The 18,163-nt window shown below is 39.6% G+C and overlaps 2 protein-coding genes across 2 annotated transcripts; both read left to right on the plus strand.

Moving 5' to 3' along the window:
• The first annotated feature begins 7,523 nt into the window (after positions 1-7,523).
• On the plus strand, positions 7,524-8,577 carry LOC128740241 (WAS/WASL-interacting protein family member 1-like). The gene is made up of 2 exons (XM_053835774.1): positions 7,524-7,538; positions 7,612-8,577. Exons 1-2 carry the CDS (start codon positions 7,524-7,526, stop codon positions 8,575-8,577), a joined length of 981 nt encoding a protein of 326 aa, XP_053691749.1.
• Positions 8,578-17,075: 8,498 nt separating this feature from the next.
• LOC128743250 (actin-related protein 2/3 complex subunit 5-C) lies at positions 17,076-18,039 on the plus strand. The gene is made up of 4 exons (XM_053839794.1): positions 17,076-17,157; positions 17,228-17,383; positions 17,527-17,599; positions 17,676-18,039. The coding sequence occupies exons 2-4, from the start codon at positions 17,238-17,240 to the stop codon at positions 17,916-17,918; spliced, it is 462 nt and encodes a 153-aa protein (XP_053695769.1). The 5' UTR covers positions 17,076-17,157; positions 17,228-17,237; the 3' UTR covers positions 17,919-18,039.
• The last annotated feature ends 124 nt before the right edge of the window (positions 18,040-18,163 follow it).

An 18,163-nucleotide genomic window follows, 5' to 3' on the forward strand; every position in this document is an offset into this window, starting at 1 on the left:
TGGAGCGGATCATCGAGGACCTCTTTCTACGCCACGAGTCGGCCTCAGGCCGCTGAGTCGTCCCACGGCCGACGTTCCAGTATCTCAAACCATTGCGCAGGATGGTCGGCCTCCGTGTCGAACATTCAAAGTAACGTGGGCGACGGCGGTTCTGAGGTCGGGGAGAAAGTAACGGTTACGAACGAGGAATTCATTGAGATCGCTAAATCCCTAAAGGTGAGCAAGGCACCGGGCCAGACGGAATCCCGAATATGGCCATTAAAGCGGCTATCCTGGAGGCTCCCGAATTATTCGGGCAGTAATGAGTAGATGCCTGGAAGCTGGCCACTTCCCGGACAGATGGAAGCGACAGAACCTGGTCCTATTGCCGAAGCCGGAAAAATCTCCGGGTGTCCCCTCGTCATATAGGCCGATCTGCCTGCTCGATACTGCCGGCAAGGTGCTGGAAAGAGTTATCCTTAACATACTCGTACAGTACACTGAGAGTACAAACGGTCTGTCAAGGAGCCAATTCGGCTTCCGAAAAGGCAAATCTACGGTGGATCTTGTCTGCCACTAAGACAGCCGAGGTGGCGATCCAGCGCAAGAGGACAGGTATTCGCTATTGCGCAGTTGTCACGCTCAACGTGAGAAATGCGTTTAATACCGCTAGCTGGGACTCCATAGCCAACTCGCTTCGGAACGTCCAAGAGCCGGTGTCGCTGTACAGGAACCTGGAAAATGATTTCCAGAATCTTGTGCTGTGCTACAACACGGAGGAGGGTCAGAAGTGCGTTCCATTCACCGCAGGGGTTCCGCAAGGTTCCATACTGGGCCCAGTGTTGTGGAACGTCATGTATGATGAGGTGTTGAAGCTAAAGTTCCCGGTAGGGGTGGTGATTATTGGCTTTGTGGATGACATCACCTTGGAAGTCTACGGTGAATCTATCAGAGAGGACGAGTTGACGGCTGCCCACTCTATAGGCATTGTTGAAAATTGGATACGATCCAGGAAACTGGACCTAGCGCATCATAAAACAGAGGTTATCGTGGTGAACAACCGCAAGTCGGTGCAGCAAGCAAATATCAGCGTCGGCGACTGCATTATTTCGTCAACGCGGGCCTTAAAACTCCTGGGAGTCATGGTTGACGAAAAGCTCAAGTTCGGGAGCCACGTCGACTATGCCTGCAAGAAGGCTTCCACAGCTATTTCGGCATTGTCGCGTATGATGTCTAATAGCTCTGCGGTATATGGCAGCAAGCGAAGGCTATTAGCCAACGTGGTCCAGTTCATACTCAGGTATGGCGGGCCGGTGTGGTCATCGGCGTTAGGTACCAAAAGCTATCTAGCCAAGCTAGAAAGCACCTATCGTCTCATGTGCTTAAGAGTGGCGAGTGCGTACCGCACAGTTTCACATGACGCAATCTGCGTCTTAGCGGGTATGATGCCTATTGGTATCATCATCAGCGAGGACGTAGAATGCTTCAACCAATGTGGAACTAAAGGCATACGGAGTACCATAAGATCGGCGTCGATGACCACAAGGCAGCGGGTATGGTCTAATTCCACAAAAGGCCGGTGGACACATCGACTTATCTCGGAACTATCCGGGTGAGTCAACAGGCGCCACGGCGAAGTCAACTTCCACCTGACACAAATTCGGTGAGGGTATGGTTGTTTTAGACAGTATCTGCACAAGCTTGGGCATGCGGAGTCCCCCGCATGTCCCGAATGCGTGGACGTTGAGGAAACTACAAAACATGCTTTCTTCATATGCCCTCGTTTTGCGGGCGTGAGAAGCAACATGATGGCAGTGAGCGGACAGGACACTACTCTGGATAACTCCAAGGATGTGTTCCAGCTCGGACGTCTGGAGAGCGGTGAATGCGGCTGGTACCCAGATCGTACTTGAGCGTCAAAACCGCTGGAAAGCCGATCAACGGCGAATAAACAGCCTAACTACCATAGTCCAGTAGTTATCTAAGAGTTCACGTTAAGCACAAAAGCCACTCCCTGAAGTAATACCGATAGGGTGGTGCCAGGGGAGATTGAGGCTGGAGACTCGAGTAGGGTTTTAGTGGGTCTGGATCCTCACGCCCCCCTACTGGGGCGGGTCGGGATACCAAACCCCACTGTCTGATAGCAGATTTCCCTACTCGTTAAAAAACCCCCGATTTAACCCACCTAGTGGTGAAAGAAACCTTTGTTATACCATCTTATATTTCATTTGATATGGGCATTTCCAGCTCCAGTATTATTTTTGATTTGTATTTGAATTTGTAATTTTTATAAAACTGATAGACAAATTCCATACGCATCACTTTGAACTAAATTCTTAAATAAACTGTTTCTTAGGTCCAGCCGTTCTCATGTTATTCAGAGGTGAAATCAAAAAATTATCTATTAGAGTCAACTCATGCAAAGTATCCGATAACCCTTTAATCGACCATCATGAATTTGAACCAAATTTTGTCAGATTGTTCATTATAGGTCAGAAAGCAAAAATCTTAAATTTGGTGCCGATTGATACCCCCCACGATTAATGGTAGTTCCTCCTTTTTAAAAGAAAAGACCCGTTTTGTCAAACCTTTTTATTTTTACTTACAACAGATAAACATAAAAAATTTCGACCAACATATCAAAAGCTCCAATGTGCAAATGAGAGATTCTCTTTGCGTCTCCTCTCTTAGGCTTATTACGGCGGAATAAATGCATTTCAACCCAATTTTTCTAAAGGATTAGCTTTTCAATAACACCGGCAACCGTTTCATGTAATATAGACGCATTCAAGTGCATTTATGCCACCGTAATAAGCGTAAGAGGGGAAACGCAAAGAGAATCTCTCATTTTTACAGTGGACCTTTTGAAATGTTGCTCGTCAGGTTTAGAAAGAAACCATATTCACATTCGAATTCCAATCGAAAGCAGTCGTGTAAAAAATGACTTTTTTACCGTTTTGCACTGGAAATGATCATAAAAATCGACACGTCTTCAGAACTTAATTTCACTGTTTGTTAACACTGTGCTAGTTATCATCCATATGCATTCTAGCGATAAAAAATCTTCAGAGTGTATTTTAACCTACGAAATAACTTTATAGAACATAGGAAAGCAATGATAAAATCGTGTGCAAAATTTTTGAGCAGAACTGATTTTAAAGTTGTTTGTGTCACCCTATTAGGCGAGTTCACGGTCACCCTAAAAGTGTGAGCAAATGTGCTATATTTTATTAATTAACTGCTCCAAAGAAACACCCGTTGAAAAATTACACATTTTTACTCTATTATTCTGTTTTTAAGGTTTGTTCCCATTACAGGTTTGGCCATTAAAGTTTTCTTGAATAAATTTCAATAATCATTTTTAAATATCTTTTGACGAGTTGAACCAATCCTTATGAAATTTGGCAGATACATTTGCAGTATTAAGACTTCTCGTTTAATACTAAAATAATTGAAACTAGATAAATTATCTTGGTTAAAAACGCAATAAATTATTGTAAATTTTAACGTGTAACTGCTCATAACTTTTAAACTAAAGGTCCAATCAAAAGACAATTCAATAGTTCGAAAACAGACACTGAGGAAGCCTGCAAGTCGTAGGCGAAATACGTATCTGTCGTGAATAAAATACACATACCGCCATCCGGGGTGAGATTGTGCCAAAAACCAAAAATGTTTATTTGTGAAAATATATTATATCTGTAGAAACTGGTGACCTAAATTCAAAATGATGATGAACATAACATATTTATTCATAACTTAGAATGGAACACAGATAATATTAGCAAACTATTTAGCCTAAACAGTGTTTCAAAGTTCGCGATCAAAAATACTCGGAAATAACGCTTGTAAAAAATGTCTCGCATAAACCAACCCAAACAAGAAATCGCATCAACTTGCTATTTTGAAGGTATATAAACTAATCATTTACAATGTATTGAAAAGTTATTAGGCTTTGGATAAGTTTTGATTACGAAAATAATATTTTTCGAAACTTTGTACTTTTCGAGCTTCACCGGGGTGAGATTGTGCCAAGCCATAATGATCGATCCAATTTGTGGATTTCACTTACACAACAAAAATACGTCAGTATACACCAGTACACTCACATTCTTTACTATTGAGCACAATATTTTGACAGATTAGATTGCAGCATCCATTTTGGAGCAAACAGCATCATAAGTCTGCTAAATAATTTAAACTAATTATTACTTTTTCTCTGGAAATTTCAGATGCTTTGAATAAACACTCTAATATAAGACGAATATATTATACCGTGTATAAACTGCCGGTTTTAAGGAGAGGGGAGGGGGGTGGGATGGGCCACATGTTCTGCGGCCGAGGGTTCTTGAACGAAGTAATGGCAACTTTTGTTAAATGATCAAATAGGTATGCCCCCTTATAACACACCCATTCATATATCTCCCCCTTGTTAACTCTAGAAACGCTATATAAAGGCTGTCCATTGACTACGAACTCATTTTTAGTTATTTCAAACCTCTCCGGGTTATTTTCGTTCATACTTTTTGTATGATGCGTTGTTTTTAGCCGACCCCCTGCCCCTAATAGTCCACCTAGTTCATGGACGGCCCCATATGAACTACTTTATATTGATATTTATGTGTATTGTTTATGAACATGCTAATGTTCACTGTTTAGGTTTTTAGCTTCACTTTATGTTTTTGGCACAATGTCACCCCCTAGAAGGGGTGAGATTGTGCCAAACTTCATGCACTTCCAGTAAAACTAGGTTTCATTGTAACTAAACCATCTCTACGGTAGTTGTTAATTGAACAATTTAGTATATATTGACAGGTTTGAAATCAACTTAGTTCCTAAATTGTGTGTATACTGAGCTAAAGAACAAAAACATATGTTTTTTTGGCACAATCTCGCCCCGGATGACGGTAGTAGAATTAAATTGGATAAGTTTTCTTATTTTTAGTTTTAGGTTTCGTATTCTACTAAGACGCTCCAAAAACTTCAGTCAATTCAATAGTGATCTGACCGGCTATATTACCTTTCACATGAGACTAATAACGCATAAATCGGTTTGACCATCTCTGAGAAACAGGCGATAATTATTACCTTGTCAAAACACGTTTTTAAGCATAACTTTTAAACTACTTGTTTGTTTTCAATAAAACTTCCTGAAATTTTTTTCTTGATATCAATAGCTTTCATTTGATACTAAGATCATTGAAATCGGTTGTGTGGTTCCGGAGAAAATCGTGTCACGTAGTTTTCACATTTTTGCTTATAACTTTTAAACCAAACATTGGACCACGAAACAATTCAATAGTGACATACTAGGTAATAATACCTTTCAAATGAGACTAATAGCGCATAAATCGGTTTAGCCATATACAAGAACAGGCGACAGTAAATGAGCTGCACACACACACACACACACACACACACACACACACACACACACACACACACACACACACACACACACACACACACACACACACACACACACACACACACACATTGCTCAGTTCGTCGAACCCTATCGATTGGTATATGTGATTCTCGCCACTGCGAATACAACAGATTGGTTTTTGCTATTCCAAAATTATTTATAACAAACATAGTTCTTCAATTTCTGGAACAACGTTCAATTGATACAGCAGTTAACGAAAACTATGTAGGTATTTGATTCATTTTAGCCTATACCAAAGTAAAGTAGACAATGTATGTTGTTAATATCTTAAACTGAGTAACTGTTCGTGCACATTTGAATAAAATTTATATGCATCATATAATAAATAATTATTACACGCCCCAGTCCAAACGTAACGCAATCACGTTTGCGATATGATCCGAGTGCATTCAATAGTGTTGACTTGATGGTGATATACCTGCTTCAGATAACCGTTATTAAATAAACGGAATTTGCATATGAACATTTGACTTAATTGGTAAATTGCAGCTCATGCTTAGCATCAGAATAAAATTTCATACTCCATAAATTGAAAGCAAAGTCGTTTCATTTTCACTTTCAATCACGCGATCGCAGTAAAATTTGCATGGAAAAAACAACCCTCACCATAAAACGCATTCCACGCGAATTATGCTCAATTAACATCCTTACATAATCCCGCCACATACCATCCCGCCACTTGTGACGTTTACCATGTCTGCCATCCGTCTGCGTACACCTGTTTGTCTATACCTATTATCCGGTACGTGAAGGTTTTCTTATCAACGCACCAGAAGCATACCTACTCGCAAGTTATCGCATCTCAAATACGTCACAATTTGTATCCTCAGGGCAACGGCACGATCAGCGTTTATACTTATCGATGACTTAGAGTCAGTCATGAACAATCTTTGGCTCCATATTAGCATGATACACTTTATAAATCGATCAGTAAACCGTGACTAAAGCAATATTAAGATTCCCATCAATATGCTTTCTACTCGTGCATGAAGGGTAACTTGCCAATATTTGCTCAATAGCGATTCGATTAGTTACAAACATGAAAACGTGATTAATATTTTTTAATAAATTTGATGATTTATAAAAAACCGGGTTTGGTGCTTAGGGTTAGAAGTGCGACTAATAAAAGTTTACCCTATAAAAGATTGTGAGTGATCTACATTTAAGTACGAGCATAATTATTAACCACTAGACTGCTCTGCTTACGATAAAAAGCGCAAGTGAAAAAACGATTATGTATTAATAAACCTTATATTGTATTGCCACAATATCCGGTTCGGTTCGGTATGTAGAAATTTTCAATATAATCTGTTTTCCCCGAATGAACATCGACATGTTAGAATTGCTATATAAAATTTAGAGAGAGACCAAAACGTACAGAACAAAACGTATCGAAACTAGCTCTCTTGACGGTATTTTCGAGTAAGACAGCTAGGTGATAATTTGATCATATCGAAAAAGAGGGATGACCACTCACAAATATCTTAATTAACTTACAACGAGATCACAAGCATTTTCGATTAAATTAATACACTACGTTACATTTGTACTAAGCCAAAACGTCAGAGTCCCTAATCTGCTAATCACGCACGTTTTGAGCATCCCGATAGCATCATGGTGAGATTAAAGTCTGCCTAAGCGGCTGATTATGATCGGCTTTTATTTTGTTTAAACTTTTCTTCCGTCTCGTTTTAATCGCGACTGAGCAACAACCCCGCCTGCTAGCTGTCTGTCTACCATTTGAATAATTGATATAATTACATGCAAATTCGACCCTTTGCGGGAGGGAGTCCAGCCGACCGACCGACCGACCGACCGACAAACCGACCGACCGACCGGCCGGCATGCTAAGCAGGTGAGCTTTGAATCATGATGCATATATGACCTAATAGTGGAAGTTGTCACTCGTCGGAGCGTGTAATCTATGCTGCGTTTGAGTCGATCTTGGCGTCGGAGCTATGCGTAGGGCTCTTCAGGGGAAAATGTATAAAGGTGAGGACAATTTTCTTGGCGGCAGACAGTGCCAATTCCATCATCCTATCGTGTGCCACCCTTTATCAATAAGTTGAAACCGCGAACTTAGAGTTTAAGAACAATGACTAGTGTGACGGTGAGTCTGTTCTAGAGTACGATTGAAAGGAAAGTGATCCATCTAAGTGACTAATGTGTGTTTTGTGTTCCAGATCAAATCTTTGGTACTAATACTTGCTATCAGTACAGTTTTGGGTAGTCTCAATGAAGCAAGTGAATATAAGACTGAAGGGAAGAAGCACAACACTAAACGGCATCTTTCACTGGGACTTGGCTACGGTGACGGAAGCATAGGATTCGGTAGTGGATATGGTGCCCATTCAATAGGACTTGTTGGAAAGAGCGCAGGATTTAGTTACGGTGGAGGGGGTTATGGCTTCGATAGTGGCTTCCACGGATTGGGTTACGGCGGAGGGTTCGGATACGGCAATGGATGTGGCTATGGCATAGGCTATACCGGGGGCTATGGCGGTGGTTACGGCGGTGGCTGCGGTTATAGCGGCGGTTACGGTTATGGCAGTGGATTTTCTTCGATTGGTCACTTCCATGGTGGATATAGACTTTCAAAACCAATTGTAACAGCTACGATTAAAGAACATATACCGGTTCCCTTTCCTAAGCCATATCCTGTTTTCATTAAAAAGCCCATACCATTTCCGGTGACTATTCCAAAACCAGTTCCATATCCAATATTTGTTAAAAAGCATATTCCCATACCCATCGACCGTCCAGTGCCATATCCTGTTCCGGTTCATATCACGAAGCACGTGAAGGTTCCAGTGCCACACCCTTATCCGGTACCGGTGAAGGTACCCACGCCAGTGGTGGTTCCCAAACCAGTGGTCGTAACTAAGCCAGTAGTGATCACTAAACCAGTCGTTCACTACGCCCCGATCGTTCCAACACCCATCGCAGCTGCCCATCCGCCGATCCTTGCAACCGCGGCTCATATTGCGGTGTCCGATCACGGAGTACATCAAACCCATGGGCAGCATCTGCACTCCCACGGATTCACGTCAGCAGGTCATTTTGGTTCCGCTGCGAATTACGGTGCGACAGTTCACTATTCCGGTGCAGCAGTGGACGGTGTTCTGTGTGATCCAGCCGTGGGGCATTAGTTTTTTGTTCAATGTACAAAGTTACACTGTTTGAGAGTTTAAGTGCTTCGGAATATATTTGATCTAACGTTCACGCAACAGAATAATATTAGAAAACTCTAGAACAACTGAAAAGAGGAGCGGTGTATATAGATCGAAAATTTTATCAAATCAATAACAATTTTTTCCGAAGCCAAAAAATTGTCATAAAATTTGCTATAATACAATATAAATCACCCACCCACAATCATCTAATAGGAATGAAAAATAGCCTAAGCCAAACAACGATAAATCTTACTAATATTGAATAAAAACTTAAGCAGTGATAAAGTGTGGATTTGAATCTAAACTTTAAAAGATCAAACGAAACTGCGAACAAAAAAAGTAAAAAGTAATAACTGAAAACTATAAATTTAGACTGCAAGGGGTCGTACATAAATAATATAGTCTTAGTTTATAATAAAATCTTTGCCATGCCACATTTCAAAACAAACAATTACAGCGCCTTAGGCAAGGCGATAGAGTTTTTTAAAAATTAAAATTGAACATTTTATCATGCACAAACAGACGTAACACTCGCTCTTCCATATTTTTAGGTCGATGTAACCGTCATTTCAATATTGGTATTTGTTGATAATGTCTCCGCATTCGTTAAAGTGGCGCTTTTAACGAAACGAGGGGAAGGCCATTTGCAAAACAATCATCATTTGAAATGGTTTCAAGGTCAAAATATCGCAGGTTTTATATGTCATATGCTCAGTCTTAAACAAACAAATTACAAAGTTGTTTACATATTTCTTATCGAAGTTCGTGATAGACTTTACATATAGAGTAGGGCGGATAAGTGCGATGTTTGAAGTTGTCATCAATTTTCGTGAGATATAAAGAAGGACAACAACAAAATATATTTTATAGTGATGCAGTAACTCAATGTCTTCACATTCAACTATAAATCATCTGCGGTAATAGTGTTTTGCAAAATAAATTCTTCTTTCTTCTGATCAAGTGCTGATTCGCACTTTTACCCCACTAGCGGGGCAAAAGCGCGAATACCACGGGGCAAAAGTTCGAAGCTAGAATCCATGAAATTAGCCCAGCAGTAGCTAACAAAACCATATTATCTTCAATCTGCGGTATGTTTTGGTGAGGAATATTCTCAATTTGCACCTTTCATATTTTGCGCTGGTGAATTGCCGCCTCCGTCAGATCGAAACTTTTCCAAACGTTTATTTTTTGTTTCATCAGCGGAAAAACATTGATTTCCTTTGGTCAACATCTGTAGAGTACACAGTTTTCTGCAGATCTTTCTTTTCTAATATCTGTTATACAGTGCCTAAAGCTGTATATAATTAGATATACATTTTTGCCTCGTCCATCAACCGCACTTTTGCCCCGTTCGTGAATCGCACTTTTACCCTTCTAGGCGCTTGACTGGGTGTGAATAAATTATGGAAAAGCGAAATATATTTTGTAAATTCTTTTCACCATATTTTCAAAACAGATATGTGAGTGATGTAAAACGCTGCAACAAATTTTCAACAAGTTAAATCCTCCTGTTGATATCGTATTTGCTGTATAACGAAAAATTACATCAAAACCGCCCTAAAATAATATTTTGCACATAACTCAGCAACTATGCTTCGTAAGAAACTAAAGTTTACGTTAGATTCAAGCTGTCAAAGCAGTCACCCTTCCATGCCAATGTAGTCAATATTCTCGGAATCTGCACCGATAAATCATTGAATCGCACTTTTATTCCCATCGCACTTTTACCCCTCCTTACTATATCTATATATACCATTTTACACTTCAGGTAATGTTTCGTCACAAAATGTAGGCATTTTCCTGCGTTTTGAAGACAAAGTTTTTTTCCCATTTGTTCAACCTTTTTTTGGGGTTTTGAAAATGGGGTATGAAATTTCATACGCTAGGACGCTAGGATAATGGGTTACCCGAGGAGTACTCCTGTTGAAAGTTAATACATATTTGGAAATTTCGATCAGTGGTGTTGTTTAGTGTGCCAAAATGTGCTTACCGCTATTTTTTGTAGAATTTTGTTTAGTAACTTACTTCTGTTTGTCTGTGATTTTGTGTTGTCTTCTCTAGTTTGACTTGATCAGGTAATCCACGGTATTGGATAATTTTTGGACTCATCTTAAAATCACGGAAAATCCCCTAAGTAATAAGAAAAGCGATATTCCCAAAAACAATATTTCTTTCTTTGGTTTACTAGCACAGCGTCAAAAAATGGAGACACAAATAAATCAGCCATTACTAATAAATAAACCAATAGATGTATGTTCAGTATAATAGTATAAAAGACTAATAGATGTATGTTTAGTTTCTCCATCATTTACATTTACATTTATCAATTGAAGAAACAGTCGCCCAGAAAATAATTACGAGATCATTAATCATATATTGATCGTTCGCTTATTTTCAACGTAGTACAAAATGCAAAATAAAAAATATATTTTTTAAGGAAATCTCAGCACGATTATTCGATAAATGACAGATTTTTATTGGATATGTATAAAATTCTTACATAGAAATATATTGACAAAATGAGAGTTTAAGAAATTGGTAAACGAATTTAAAAGAGAAAATGTTTTCTTAGATTAAATTATCTGAACTATCACTGCAAAGTATGTGCATTTTTTAGAAAAAAAGCATCATTCTTATCGAAAGCTTTTGGTTTTATTCTTTTCTTTCTATATCTGCGATTTTCGTCCAATTTTGTTAAGCTTGTATTTCAATGCCTTTAGTGTTTAGTTGTATTTTTAAGCATTTGCGTTTTGCTGAAAAAGTTCGGTTACGGGTTTGTTACGAACACGTTTATTTGTCGTTTTCAGCTGGCGTTTTCAATGTTTACCAATAGGTGGCCAGATGTAGACATCATACGGGTCAAATCTGGTTTCTTCATCAAAACTGCGGTTCACAAGGATTTTCTGTTCATTATAAAAAGTTAAATATAACGTTTTAACGATTACTACAATTTCATTATATTTGCAGTGTATCACAATTAACCTGGGGTTTCTTACAGTCATTCAAAAACTATTATGGATACTTTATTATAGATATTTTTAGAATGGAATGTCGTCAGCCAGACTGTTCCACAAGGTATGGACGCACCCAGTTTTTAGTAAAAACAAGACAAAAATGTTGGAAATTCAATTTATATTAGATATTCTATTTAAATAAGATTAGTATAACAGTTAAGTGGTCTCGTTCTATCGATTGTATGCAAGCTGGCGTACCTTCTTCGAATATTCTTCGGGAGGTTCATTACAGACTTACTTACTTCTTTCTTCTATCAGCATAGAGCCAGGGTGGCACGTGCCCTATCAAGAATTCCTCTCCACTGTACTCGGTCCTGAACTACTCATCGCCAATTCATTGAGCGTCTCGACACACGCAGGTGGGCTTCAACCCCTCTATTTCTGGTACCGGTGCGGTTCTTCGAGAGTACGAATTTCACTGCACAGTCATCCTTGCGACGTGGCCGGTCCACCGTAGTATTTCTCCAGGTGTACTCGTGGTTCGAGCAGTCAAACTCATCGACTCATCAATCACTTCCAGTTCATTGCCGTCAATGGTCACTATCCACGAGAGGTAAACGTTATTTTCTCTGGAGTCTCTTCCTACCATATATTTGGTTTTCGACTCATTGATTTGTAGCCCAATCCTCCTAGCCTCCGTTTTTAGTTTTATGTAGCTTGCCTCCACCGTGTCGCCCAGTTCGCTTCGAAGAACAATACTGGTCTAACAAGCTAGTTGTCTAAAGTGGCCAGATTTTTTTTTATGAATGCGGGACACATTGATTGGGTTATTTGCTAAATCGGTTCGGTAGTAAGGATGGGATCATTTAGAAATTGGGTACTTCATTTTGGCGATGGTGGCGCTCTCAGTGGCCGTGGATGCTAGCTTTTGGTAGAGCTGTGTTATTTGTAAACAGTTTTGCTCGGTATATTTTTTTCGCAGTTTAAAGGTAACGTGGTTTTGAGATATTCATCATGCAGGAAAAGAAATGAAAGTAATTGTATGCGATCACCTGCAGAATCCATCACCGTCGGCTTGGGAGCTGGCGGGACTGACGGATTATCCTAAAAGAGCTGTGGTGTGAATAATTCAGGGGTGCAAGGAAACTCTCGGGGCTGTCCGCAAGGCGCACCCAAGTGACCAGTAAGCACTAAACACTAATCCTTTGACAACATTGTATAAGCATGCAGAACTATGATTAAAAGCTTACTTTTCTTTATATACTTCTTTATATACTTCTGTGTGCAGACATTTTACTACCTACACACTCGCAAACGCACAGTCTCGTAGCGTCTTTTTGCATAATCACTCACGAGGCAAACAACTCGTGAGTAGACAGCTGCCCGTGAGGGCTAGCGACACACTGGGATACAGATGTCGCATTACTTTTTGTTTTATTCTTCATCTTACGCCCTCGAATTTACACGCGGGCGGGAGTGCAATCCTCGCGAGTGATCGGTGTCAATGGCTCAGGCTGTAATGACGCGAGAGAACGACGACCGTGGCTGTTAGATAAATAAACACTTGCAAAAGTCGTTACAGTGCATGAATAAACAAGAGCGGGAGTCCGAAAGGAACGCTTATATCGGCCTACTCATTAGAACGAGTACGCATGTGTTAGAAAATTAGCACGCAGCAACGCTGGTCACATTCAACCGCCATTCCTTCTGAATAATTGTCGGTTTCTTAAAACCCATTATTAGAATGATAAACCTTCAAAAACGAAAAAGTTCGGTTCATATTCCCTGTTACTTCAGAAACTTCGTCCTCATACCTTGCTACATACCTGCTGATTGCGGGTTCTGAAGAGATTCGAAAATCTCTCCCGAAAAATTTCTAAATCATTTACCTAATATCATCAATGCCACTTTCCCACCACGTTTATCTGAGTGTTTTGATTGTTGTGTTTTGTTGCGAATAGATTTTCACCAGGAAGAGGTGGAGCGCAAACGGAAAGCGAAGAATGGCGTAGGCGTATGAACCATGCACTGTCCTTGGTCACGGTGACTTCCACTGCTTGGAGTGATTCTCAAAGTACACTCGTCGAAAGTAGCGAGAGTACGATGGGTCGGTCACGTCAATACCGACTGACCTCACTGCACGGTCTGTTCTCTTCTAGATCTTCATCGACCTCAAGGGCCGCATACACGTACGCATATGTTGGGTTGGAAACGAAAAAAATGTTGGCGGGTCATTCAGGTCGAGCGACAGGTCCAACATTTTCTTTTGCCTGCTTGGTTCATGGCGCTCACACACAGGCGAGAATGTTGAACGAACATGAATTCACCAACATTTTCGGCCAACATGTTCGTACGTGTATGAGGGCCTTTAGGAATAGAGAGACCCAACTTACTAGATGCATGGCTCGACCAGGTTGAAGCCGATTTGCTTGTGTCGAGATGGTCAACGAATTGACGGTAAATAGCCCAGGATCCAATACAACGGAGAGTAACTCTAGATACACAACTTGCCATCCCGGTATTGTGCTGCTAAAGTAGAAGGAAGAAAGTTTTACATTAACCACTTATTTATTTAATGCTACAGTTTTTTAAATGTAAGCGAAACGGCGCCCCTCGAAGTGGCGCTCCAAGCAACTGCTTGTTTTACTTAAGGGAAGAGCCGGCCCTGATCCTAAGCAATCAAAGCCGTTCTGTCTCGAGCGCACCTGCGCCGCTTACATCCCGTTGTTTTATGGGACTTCGGATTTTACACTGTTTCACGATTACACACCACATTGCACTACAGACTATACTCATCTTTTCACACTGAACATTTATATAGGGTATTGTCGTTATCGTCGGGCCACTGTTATGGTCGGGCCATCATGATTTTACAGTTTTAGTAACTCATGATATCTATGCTACAACCATTGTAAAACTTCTTACTGTGATAGCTAACTTTTCACAATATTGCGAGTTTCAATCGTGTATTCAAAACACCCGTACTGAATTCACTGACTAAATCTTACAAAAAAAGCTTTCCAGGCGCAACGAACTTTTCTTCAAGAAATGGTTCATGAAATGCATTATCGAGATAAATTTTGAAAATGTATGAAGTGTGTTATGCTGCACACTAAGACTATAGAAAAATCCCCTCCAGTAAGGTGTTTGGGAAGGCTAAGGTGAAATACTAGAAAAGCGCTATTTGTAAAGGTCGGGCTGCTTGAGTAGCCATGGTTGGGCCACCATAATTTTAAGCGCAGAAGCGCAATAATCGCTAGAGAATGTCAGTCACGTAAAATTTGATGAAATAAAACAAAATTAATGCGATAAAAACCTAGATTTTTGTTGCTTTTTTTCATTGTAGTTGTACACTTCGGAAAAGGCGATTGTAGCAATATTGATTTTACAAGATCGCCAAAATTTCGCAAAAATGCAATTAAAAATACGGTATTTGTACCTATTTGAGCAGTTGTTCACGTAATTCATACTTTTCATGTTTCTATATAGAATTTCAATACGTATGTCTTAGATTTTTTGTCTTCACGTAAATGCCTATAACTTTTTTATTTTTCAAGCAATCAATTCAAAACTTTTCAAAAATATACTTTATTCTTAGACCTGTGCAACGATGTTTTTAGATTTACAAAATTTCTTTTGAAACGAATGTTATGGGCGAATTCCAAAACGTGGCCCAACCACGACGACACTCCCCTACATTCACAGACAGCACGACGGCTGCTGGCGAATTAACTACGCGGACTCAATAAACCTATCATTTAGCGGACTTATATAAATTTAGCAGACAATATCCCATTGTCGTTTTCATAAAAGCATATTCAAATTCAGGGCATCATATTCTAAATCAATACCATCAGCTAAAGCCCTTGAAGATTAGCGCGCTAAGCCGGCGCTGGTTAACCGTTGGTCACTCACGCACGTACTACAGTGATGCCTTCCTTCGTTCGGTTGGGCTATCTCCCGAACACATTCAATAAGCATTATTAGTGTTTGTTTGGGGCTTAATTGAAACGTCATTTTGTATACATTATCGACGTATTGAAAAAGTATCGACGGCATATCGTTTGCTAGTTATGGGAAATAAAAACCGATTCGGCCGGGGTTTAAAAAACTAAAAAAGTATTTTCTCACGTTCATTTTTTAAGCAGGCGATTTTTTTTTGCGGCATCTCAAGGGGAGCAGGATAAACAGAACCATTTTTTGAAATGCTGAATAATGTTACCTCCTAGACAGCCCAACAAACATTATTGTTGTAAAACAGCTTATTAAGCGTCTGTTATCCGGTAATTAGCTATACAACGGATGAATAAGGCACTAGTCAACAAAAATGTTTGTTGGGAGGGCTCGAACCGGGAGTTAGTCATGCAACCTCATTCGTTTCCCTGCACCTCGCTTGCACCTTTGCTATCTAAACCATAGCGGACGTGATTGAATGAGTTGAAATTAGTCGTATTTAAATCTAGGTGATATTCCCTCTCATATCATAGCTACTTGTCCTACATTACCAATAGGATAGAAAAATAAGAAGTCAAGTACAAGTTGTTTATCAACACTTACGGCTCGTTTTAACGCAATTGACTAAATGCATTATATTGTTACGTTATATGCGCATATATTGCTTTCTTTAATGCTGATTTGCGTTAATGCTTCTATGCATTAACAATGTTAATATACGTTTTATAAGCATTAAGATTGCTGTTATACAAAAGTTTGGCACTAAGGATGCAGAATTATTTCCAATATAAGGTTTAGATTAATTACGGTTTAATACTTATGGTTACTTGGGTGAACAATGCGAAGGACGAGATTCACTCACTTCAAATGAAACTGGTCCCTGAGATTTCATGATATTTGTTCTACGCGTCGTGTCTGTATAGTTTGTGGTCCAACTTTCTGTTTTTTTTACGTCTACACTTTGATTTATAAGCTATTGATTTACTTGACAAAGTGAACGATTCCTAGCCCCACGACGATTCTGGCGACGGTTTCGTCCGCGACGGTGATAATTCATCGCGTACGAAAGGGTGGGAAATTGATAATATATTTTATGGGTTGCCTTATAATAAATAAGAATTTTTTTTTGATATTTATTATAAGCAAATAAATATAATGTTTAAGTAACATGAAAAGTACGTGTTCAGGTCCTATAATTGAGCTTGCTGACGTTTGCCGCACGCACACATCGACGTGCGATTTGTTGTTGCTGTTGTTAGATTTTACATTGATTTTACACGTTTGTTTTTGTTTTCCCCCAGTTATACCCCAGTAAAAAAACATTCGTTTGAGTGATAAACGATAAGTTTTTGTAGCCTTTTGCACTGGACTTAGCAAACTCTATTGTTAGGTTTAAAATTTTATAAGTAAACAAACCCCTAACCTCTGCTGCGTTACGTAATATCGAAATGGGACCTTTCACTGTTTTTTCTTTCTTTCGTGTCTCTGTGTCTATAGCAAATTCCTACCCCCCTTGCATAAAAAAAGACTGTTTCTAAATTTGCGTGTACGAAACGAAAACGAAAAACTTCAGTTTGACGTTTCTCTTGTTATCTTTATCTCTCCGGAAGATTTCGAATATTTTTAGTATCGTGTTTTCCGTAACTGGGTGTGTTAAATTGTTTAAATACTATCAATACGAATGTGAATCACTTATTTAGTTTTAATCCATCTCCTAGTAAACTGAAAATGGCAAAAAATACCTCCAGTTCCGCGTTTCGCAAAATCGATGTCGATCAGTACAATGAAGATAACTTCCGAGAGGATGACGCAGACCAGGTTTCCAGCGGAATGATTGTCCCGGATGAAAATGAGATCACCTCACTTCTCAATCAATATCCTTTTAAAAAGTTATTTCAATTTTTTTCGTATCAGGTTTTAGTCTTTCAGCTTATGTCGATATCGATCGGCTTTATCTTTATGATTCATCCATTGTCTGTCAAATATCGAAAATTTCCTTAACACCTCTAATCAACACAGGAAGAAACATTGACGCCTTGAAAACGGTTTTGCAAAACGCTCCTTTGATGTGCAAAAATCAGCAAGTCAAGGTAAAATCAGCCGACCTACTTTTTATGGAAAAACAAACTTTTTGACCTAGTTTTTGCTTTGTACTATCCTTTCTAGGACAATGCCCTAAATCTTACCCTCAAGGTGCTACTGTCCATTAAATCGTCCCAGATTGATGCAGCCATTGAGTCGCTGGACGATCCGGAACTATGGGACGTTCTGATGAAATATATCTATCGGGGATTCGAAATTCCGTCCGAGGGTTCGAGCGGCCATTTGCTCACCTGGCACGAGAAGGTGTTTGCCAAGGGCGGAGTCGGTAGTATCGTGCGTGTTTTGTCCGACAGTGCGCGAGCGTAGACGACAGGGTGCCGCGCCAAGTTGAAATATTGTCAGATTGAAGAGTTTCGCTACGCTGAGAACGTCTTAAGTATTTTGTTTATTTTAAAAATTGTATATTGTTTAAGGAAATTAAAAGAGATAAACTAAATGTGTCTATTTCTAGAAAGAAGCGCATGTAGGTTAAAAAATTGCCTGGAAGCATCATTTCTCACCATTATTGTTGAGTTCGGATATGAATTTCAGGAAAAATATTGTATTGATAG

This window comes from Sabethes cyaneus, chromosome 3, assembly GCF_943734655.1.
Source record: "Sabethes cyaneus chromosome 3, idSabCyanKW18_F2, whole genome shotgun sequence".
Classification (NCBI taxonomy): Eukaryota; Metazoa; Arthropoda; class Insecta; order Diptera; family Culicidae; genus Sabethes; species Sabethes cyaneus.

Excerpts from the sequence above, each read along its gene's own strand:
- LOC128743250 (XM_053839794.1), top strand. The coding sequence starts at position 17,238 with ATGGCAAAAAATACCTCCAGTTCCGCGTTTCGCAAAATCGATGTCGAT. Across the intron at positions 17,384-17,526 it reads ATCACCTCACTTCTCAATCA|AGGAAGAAACATTGACGCCT; the intron begins ATATCCTTTTAA and ends TCTAATCAACAC. Across the intron at positions 17,600-17,675 it reads GCAAAAATCAGCAAGTCAAG|GACAATGCCCTAAATCTTAC; the intron begins GTAAAATCAGCC and ends TATCCTTTCTAG.